The 8,798-nt window shown below is 45.5% G+C and overlaps 1 protein-coding gene across 1 annotated transcript; it reads left to right on the top strand.

The window, feature by feature from the left end:
* Nucleotides 1-988: 988 nt before the first annotated feature.
* Nucleotides 989-7,038, top strand: DONSON (DNA replication fork stabilization factor DONSON; the record flags this gene model as incomplete). The annotated part of the gene is made up of 10 exons (XM_082012729.1): nt 989-1,293; nt 1,617-1,697; nt 2,903-3,106; nt 3,482-3,660; nt 4,164-4,342; nt 4,441-4,564; nt 4,668-4,769; nt 5,475-5,673; nt 6,399-6,614; nt 6,901-7,038. Exons 1-10 carry the CDS (start codon nt 1,018-1,020, stop codon nt 7,036-7,038), a joined length of 1,698 nt encoding a protein of 565 aa, XP_081868855.1. The 5' UTR covers nt 989-1,017.
* Nucleotides 7,039-8,798: the final 1,760 nt, after the last annotated feature.

Genomic DNA, 8,798 nt, shown 5'->3' with positions numbered 1-8,798 from the left:
CTAAGCAATTGACTCCTCTTTTGCACGTCCCCTGATAGAAGAAAGCAGAAAGTAGGTTTGAGTGTGAAAGCAAGGCCCTCCAGCTCTGGGGACAAAGGCTGCCAGGTGCCTGTTCCTTTCTGGCTTTGATGAGTGTTGCATACGCTTCACTCCTACCTGTACACTGACCTGACAGCCCCGTGATGGCTGCCCAGGGTCTCCTATAGTGCTCATAGCTGGTGGGAGGCATGCCAACAGCCATGGCCAGCGCAGGCTCTTGCCCAGGTCTTGCCAAGGATGCTTCTGCTCTGGTGAGCTCAGCCCCTCTTAGCAACTACCAGATGAGGTGTGGATGATGCGTACATCGCTGTTAAGGGCGGCCACAGGTCTTCAAACACAGCTTTGTGTCTAGATTAGTTTTATCATCCATCATTGTTCTATTTAATGGCCTTTAGAGCTGTATTTTGGAAGGGATCATCTGTCTAGCATGGGTTGAAAACTGCTGCCCATTTTTTGGTGATGAGGGGATGGGCACCTTTCTGCAAGGCAGTCTGAAGCAAATACGGCCGGGTGGGCCCTAGCTGCTGCCATGAATCGCAATCAAAACTAGTTTTTCTGCCCAACTATGCACTGTGTGTTTAGTCTCACGCTTCACACCACTGTAACCGTCTTCTGGTATCTTCACAGGTGATTTTAGTCTCGGTGCACCCATCTAGCACTTTCCTCGATACCTGACTGAGGACATTCAGGCTGGTTTCAGAGTGGATTCAGGAATCCATTTCCGTTTTTTAGCAATAACGCTTATTTTTTTGTCTTACTAGCCGAAGCGGGGCGGGAGAGCGACAGCAGGGCAGCGGCCGCGGTCCCCAGGGCCGGCGGGAAGAGGCGATCCCTCATGCACTGCCGTCCCCGCCAGCAAGCGGTAGCCGGAGGAAATGGCGTCCGCGTTACCTCAGCACCGCCCAGGGGCGGAGCTCGCCCCTTTCCGCGCCAAGCCGCGACAGCGGCTCGCGCCCTGCAGCTCCGCTCCGCCCGGCCATGGCCGCCTCCGCCGTGCCCGGCTATTCGCCCGGTTTCAAGAAGCCGCCGGCGATGCTGCGGCTGAAGCGCAAACGGCTGCGGAGGAGCGAGCCAGCCGCCGCCGCCGCCGCCGCTCCCCCGGCCTGCGGCGCGGCCCTGCCGACCCCATCCGCGCCCTCCCGCCGCAACCCCTTCTCCAGCCTGGACAATGCGCCGCCAGCGGCCCGCAGGGCCCAGCCGCGGGAGCGAGGCCGGTGGCCGGGCGGGTCCCCTTCGGCTGCGGCCTTCTGGCAGGTAGGTCCGAGCCCCGGCCCCGTGGTGGCCGGCGGGTTTCTCACGCCGTTACAAAACGGGGCCGGGAAGGCGAGGGGGGAGAGGCGAAGGGCCCCGCGGGCGTCACCATCGCCCCAGCCGGGCGCGGCAGCCCCGGCCCGGCGCCCGCACCCCCTCCGAAAGCCAGCCTCGGCCTTGGGCATAGATCGAAGCCAAGCTGTTTCGATGGCACCGAAGGGTGGATGTCATGTGCTTAGTACCCCTCCTGAAATGTCACTGCAAGGGGCGTTTTTTTAATGAGCTGTGCTGTATCTTACGCTGTTTTGTTTTTTTTTTTCATTCAGCTTTTAGAGCCTGTTTGTGAAGATAAGCCTGCCAGGAGAGCAGAGCCCTCTGAAAGAACCGACATCCTCGCCCTAACGGAGGTACGAAACTATGCATGCTGCTCCTGAAACATTTCCAGCTGTTCTCAGTTAAGAAAAAAGGCTGACACTGTTTAATTTCATATCTGATGGTCCATCTCTCTCTAAGATGATGTACTAAAATGTCAGTGTTCAGGAAAGTTTCTGAAATTGCTTTGAAGTTTACTGTTACGGTGACGGTCTCTTAAAAGCCAACCTTCTCCCTGATATCACTAACTGTTACTGTTCTAGTTGACAGAGGTTGTTGTCTGCTTCCAGTTTTATTACCAAGTTGACCGTAATTCTCCTGTTCCTTAGGCTTATATTTTATTGAGGTAAGGATGTTCTTCAAAGTGATGTATCTTCTGCAGTCTTTTATTTAGCTGCAGAAAGGGAATAAACACAACTTCACCAGGCACATAGGAAAGAGAGAATACCTGCAAGCCAAGTCCTTGAAGAGAGTTTCAAGTAGATAATGTCTAATGTTGTTACAGGTTCAGAAACAAGTTCAAAACAACTGAGTGGAATAGAAAAATGACCTCTCAAAGAGCACAAACTGTCCTAGAGCTCCCCAGTGGTGTTTTTTTGCATCCTCTAGGAAGCGTGTGACATATATTACAGTCACCAAGAGAGGTTGAAATGAATGCTGTTTTGACGTGGAAATTCTTTTTGTCATAAACTTCAGGCTAAGTTTTCTTTTTTTGAATCATTCATCCTTTTATCTGTTCCTAGTCTATGACTTTAGAACAAAAACCCTCTCCTGCTTTTTCATAAACAATATGATGCCGTATTTCTATTAGAATCTGTTACTGACTAAAATAATCAGTTCAGTATAAACTGTGACTTTGGTTAGCCTATGGACAGTCAAACTCTGTGGAACCTGGAATCTAGAAAATGTCCAAAAGCTTTTTTTTTAACTATGTCTCTTAACATAATGCAGGTACTTCCTTACGATCCTAAATGAGCTAAGCGTTTTTGCTGTTGCACCGAACTGGACAAAAACATGCAGGAGATGACAGGTTTAACTTGTCTTTTTATAGGCTACTAAACTCAAGGTGTTACATCTAATAGCTGTAGTCCAGTATCTGGTCTGCCTGCCAGGAAAGTTATGAACATGGGAGGAGACCTAACCATGCTAAAATATAAAAACGTAGCTACACAGGGTTTGTGTTTTGTTTTTTTTTGTTTAATTTTCTGTGGATTAACTGATGCTATTTCTGTTTTGTAAGGACCTTCATTTACCTGTTGCTGTACCCAAAGTTCCCTCCTCGCCAAGAGATGAATTTCCTGCAGACTGGAGTATTAAAACACGACTTCTGTTTATGTCCTCCCAACCTTTCACTTGGGCAGAACATTTAAAAGCACAAGAGGAAGCTCAAGGATTTGCTCAGCATTGTAGAGCTACAGAAACAAACTTGCCACAGAGCGTACAGGTAATACTTCAGAGGGTAGCTTGAAGCTCTGGCTTTAGAAAGAAGGATGCAGTTTTGGACCTTTCCTTTAACATGCTGGCAGTGAAGGCTTTTGATTCCATTTTGGTTTGGTCTTGCATTAAGAATAAGGCTCATTTAGACTACTAATCCAATTCCATCAAGGGTTGTACCTATCGTGGCAAACAGTGACAAGTGAGTCACTGAACTTCAACTGTGCAGCAGTTGCCAGTTGCTGTCCTTTTTTCTTCAGTCTGGCTTATTCACAAGCCCAGAATTTTTATTTTAATATCTAATGTAATATGTTTTTTTTTTTTAATTCATCACTTGCAATGCTGCCTTAAGTACTGTCCTCATAAAATACTTTTTGATATCTAGGAACCAAAACTGTCGACAGAACTGCGCTGTGCCTTTCAGCAAAGCCTGGTTTACTGGCTTCACCCTTCGCTGCCGTGGCTGCAGCTGTTCCCTCGGATTGGAGCAGACAGAAAAATAGTTGGAAAGGCTAGTCCTTGGTCACAGGATGAAGCCTTGCAACAAGTGCTAATGAGTGACTGGTAAGTGGAACCAAACAACGTATTTAGTAAGATTAAGACAAGGGGATTTAAATTAATGCACAAGTTCTTTCTAGGTTTATGAGAAAGCTTTTTAATTTTTTATTAATTTTTTTTCAGCTAGAATGCTCATTATTTTGAGGACCGGGTTAAGGAAAGATAAGACTAAAGCTACCTTCTTGTGTTAAACGCCCCTCTCCAATCCTAGTTGTTGATTTGGGCAGAATTCCATAAATCCTGTTAGCAGGTTGCCTTTGATGCTGCACATAAACCCAAGTGCTAGAAAGCAAGTGTGCTGGAAGAGCGCAGCACTCACAAACAGGCTGCGTTTCAGAGGAATGCGGCTTCCTAGATGTTGAGCATGTCTGAAAATCTGGCTAGTCATCCAGTATGCTCTCAAACCCGTGCAGAGTACACACATCACCAACCCCCAGCCAAATCCAGTTTGATGTGTCAACAGCAGAGAATTAACTTCAGTAACAGAATTGTTTTATTCTAATTTGCAGGTCTGTCAGCTTTACTTCTCTGTACAATCTGCTCAAAGCCAAGCTGTGTCCCTACTTCTACGTATGTACCTACCAGTTTACTGTCCTGTTCCGTGCAGCTGGTCTTGCGGGAAGCGATGTTATCACAGCTGTAATTTCTCCCACAACCAGAGGTTTAAGGGAAGCCATGAGAAATGAAGGTAGGGTGAAACCAGTCCAACTAGGATTTCAGTAACTGATAAAGTGCATTGGCTGTGTTACAAAATCATTCATTGCTTACTTTTCTCCCCTGTTCAAGGCATAGAGTTTTCTTTACCCTTGGTAGAAGAAAGTAGAACCAGGAAACAGAAAAACTCTGAAGTGAATTTGGAAACAGAAGTGGCTAACAGCCTCAAAGTGGGCAACAGCCTGGAAGATGGAGAGTATGTAATACGTCGTACACAATGCTAGAGACCCCTGCACATTCCATGTGGAAAACCTTTGTAGGAAGTACTGCCCTCCTAACACTGATTCTGTGTTTCCCAGGGAACAAGCTCCAAGCGATGATGACGATGAAAGTTTCTCTTGGCTTGAAGAGATGGGAGTCCAAGACAAGGTTGAGAAACCAGATGCTATTTCTATTAAACTGTATCCTTTCCTTGCACACCATGACACTGGAAAACCCTGCAGATGTTCTCTCTTTGTGTATAGATTTAAGTTTTATAAAAGCTTTTGAGAACTTGTTTCCAAATATTAATCCTCACATTACTACATATTAAAAGGCTCTGCATGTCATTTTGAGTTTCTTTATGACAAGTATTTCTAGATGCTTTTCTTCTTGAAGGAAAAGTCATTGTGAATTGTTAATGTAACTTTGTAAGATCCATTGTTAGGTCACAAACTAATTATGTCACCTCACATACAGGTTCACTGGAAAGACTCATCAGATAACTTTTAATTTTTTTTTTAAAGAAAAGGGTATATGTTCATGTAGGCTAGGTTTACACTCGGAAGTAGCATGGCATAGGAGGGACACAGCTGTAGACCAGAACAGCTGTTGCCAAGAACCCATACATGTTTCAGAGGCATCGACTAACTCTGTCTTCCTCTGGCACCTGAGGTTTTTAATTAGGAAATCAGAAGTCAGGTTTAAGATGCTGCCTAATATTTGAAGAACGAATCTGAATCAGCGTAAAGCTCGGTGGGGATTTTTCGTTTTGTTTGTTGAAATGACTTGATTGGCTGGAGGGGGGTCGTGGGGGTTCTCCTGGAGTTGCACTGCTCCAGTTCTTCCTTTGGTGCATTGATGCTTCTCCCTTTCTCATGGTTTTCCTTTGACTCCAGTCAATACAGCCGTAAGGAGAAGCATGAGGTGCAGATGGATCACAAACCCGAATCCCTTGCGTTAGTGAAAGGAACAAACACATTCACCTTGCTGAACTTCTTGATAAACTGCAGGAGCTTAGTGGCTGTTGCAGGCCCACAGGCAGGGCTTCCACCAACTTTGTTGTCCCCTGTTGCTTTCCGAGGTGGAACAATGCAAACACTCAAAGTAAGTAACAAACACAGCCATCTTTATTTTCTAACAAGGAACAGTTAGAAGTTGTTTCTTCACCCAGTAGATTAGACACTGAGTTTGTATAGTTTCCCTTAGGTACAGCAGAGTAATTTTTGTTGCTGTAGCCTGAGTTAGCATTTTGACTGTACTACACACAGTCTCCTCAATTGTCTCTATCCACATAGATCTATCCTGCTGAACCGAAATCCCGGTATTTCCGTTCTTCACATCCTGATAAATAAGAGGTTAAGCAGACTTCCCAGATACTAAAATGATTCTTAAAAGATTCTCCTGAGATCTTACAGGGGTCTCAAACTATCACAACTCTGGCAACGAGGGAGCTTCTGGAACCGTGGCTCACCTCCTGTTACTGTGAGGAGGTGGTGGGTACTAAAGGATGTGCTATTAAAGGAGGTAGTCATCTTCCACCAGAGGAGTCGTTCATATTGTTCTGCAGTTAACTTGGTACTGTGCAGCATTCCTGCCTACCACAGTTGGTACGTGGTAGGAGTTGTTACACAGACTGTAAAACCACTGCAATAGTCGTGTATCAAACATAATATGTTTGATATTGGAATGTTGTTTTGGAAAGTTGACAATATTGGAAACTATTTCGAACTTCTAATGGGACTGTGGCACTGTAGTATTAAAGCAAGTGTAAATTAGGACTTGATTTGGTGTGTCACAAACTAGTCCTATGTATGTGGTCTCGTCTTCAGGCTCGCAGTATAAATGCCAAAGCCAGGGTTCACTCGGCGTACGAGAATATATTCAGCCTGGAGATCATAGGCCCTGTCATGCCTCATTCCCTGCATTCACTGACCATGCTGCTCAAGCCGGCACAGAGGGGAACCTTCTCTGCTCTATTATATACACATGAGCCAACGGCTGTGTTTAACACTGATCTGGACAGTGCAAGCCCTGCCTTAAATAAGGTAAGGAAACTAGCAGAGACAATTCTTCCTCTTAGGAATAGCATCTTTATTACAAACCATAGGACGCTGAGCAACACAAAACTTTACCTTAATACATGGGTTTGCACCCAGTTACTTGTGATGACTCCTGCTGGTCCTTGTGGCTTGTCATTCCCTCAGAAATGGAGTAATTGGAAAACTAGCTTTTCAGGAGTTCCCCAGAGGTACACAAATGAGTATTAAAAACTACATGGATTTCAAACAAATACCCATCCCATGCCTCTCCTCTTCATATGAATTTCCACAGGAAAACATACTCAAAGATCTTCCTACATGTGGACTGCATCCTAAGACTTTGGATCAACTGAGTCAGTGTCCAACACTGGGAAAATCTTCCATCCGATTCTTGGAAATGAGGGATTATGCTTATACCTGGAGGTCATAGGTGTGCTAGTTCCATTTAATAGAAAAGAACACTTGAGTGTGCAGTTGCTGTACTTCTCGGGTCTACACAGGCAGCACCAGGAGGGATATAATCTAGTTGAACCTCACGGACAACAACTATCGCACAACACCCATTCTAAAACACCTCAAAGGACTTTTGAAGGAAGTTAAGGAAGAGGCCTTGGACATCTCCTTTTGTATTTTAGAAAGCCCTTTTAAAATAAAACTTGATAAAATATGATTATCTGTTTTACTGTTCTGAATTGTGCCTGGAAGGTCTCTATTCTTCACACACATGCAACTGTGCAGTAACAACCATTTTGGAGGGGTGGAATTCTTGGCAAAACCCCTCCCAAGACTGCTTACAGCTCCTTGCCAGAAGCTCGACAGCTAAACTTTGATATATTGCACCTCTTGGTTTAGAGTCAGCTCTGAACTCCACAAAGATAGACACCAGTTAGATGGACATGCAGAGTGTTCTGGCTGCAGCTGAATCAGATTAAAAGGTTAAGATTCCTCAGAGCTGCTTGGCATAGCTGTCCAATAACATAGTTATGCCATCTGATGGAAGACACAGAAAGTGAGAGGCAGCAGGGGGCTGCGGATCCAACTCTCTACGTGCATCGCAACAGTAGAGTCTGCTGGCAGGTTTAATGCAGTCTTTTTCGCTTCAGGTAGTCAAAGCTGTTCTTTTGGAGGTGTGTACGTCGCTTTTTACACAGCTATGGGGTGATCAGACTCCTGCAGCAGAGAATACCAGATCTGAAGAGTAGTGTATAGAATACAAGTCATGCTTGTGCACTCCAGCGAGACTGTGAATTCAAAAGGGTATTGTGCACAGAAAGCAAAGCAGTGCTCATGCCACAGGGTCAGCCACCCTCTCATCCTTAGCACAGTGCCCCTTCTGCTCACCCCCCTCAGAATCTGCATGTGACACTGGAATGGTAGCCTTAGACTGCAGCCAGGCCATACTTGACAAAAGGACCTGTGAGCTTTAAGAATGTGGGCACATAAAGGAGTTACAGCAGGCTGAGGCATGATGAAAGCTTTCCTGTGCCTTTCACTTACTTTGTATCGACACCACTTAACCTATCCTACCCCAAGACAACAGCATGTATAAAATTACACTGGATGCTTTGTGTTTACATCTGTTACTTAATAGTAACTGCCATGACACTGTCAGCCTAGTGGTACACTGAACAAGGTATCTAGAAAACCTAGATGAAGGGAAAGCCCCTCTCTTTTGATGGAAAAAGGCACATTAGAAGATGAAAAACCTTGATAATGTCAAATACTCCATTTCTGGTGGAGTTCAGGGTCATACAATCCAACTTTTAATTCATCTTTACACTTCTCCCTAACTAACCTAGAAGCATATTACTGAACTTTTCCCCATTGAATGAGTAGCAGACACCAAGAAAGTCCAGTGCTAATGGCATCATACAGAATACTGGAGGACACGGCTTCTAAAGCAGCCGGTGCATTAACTACTTTTAAGAGAGTAACGGTTAACTCTGTGCCTTTTTTTAATCTATCTGGCTCGTCTGCCTCCAGCAGTCATAGCCTCTGCTACTGGGCTTTGCAGTCTGCTGTAAGCTAATGTTTAGCCCCACGCTAGAGGTTCTCCCAGCGACCATGTTCTGGTGCACTGAAGAGACTGTGGCTTCCCCTGCTGTTCCAGGGGTTAGGCCTTCAGAAAGCTGCTTGTGACCTCAGAGCCCGCAGCCCCGCTTCTGAAACTGCCAGCACCTTCCGAGCGTG

This window comes from Phaethon aethereus, assembly GCF_964289735.1.
Source record: "Phaethon aethereus genome assembly, chromosome: 1".
Classification (NCBI taxonomy): domain Eukaryota; kingdom Metazoa; phylum Chordata; class Aves; order Phaethontiformes; family Phaethontidae; genus Phaethon; species Phaethon aethereus.
The sequence above is the reverse complement of the archived record's forward strand: the minus strand, read 5'-3'. Positions and strand labels throughout refer to the sequence as shown.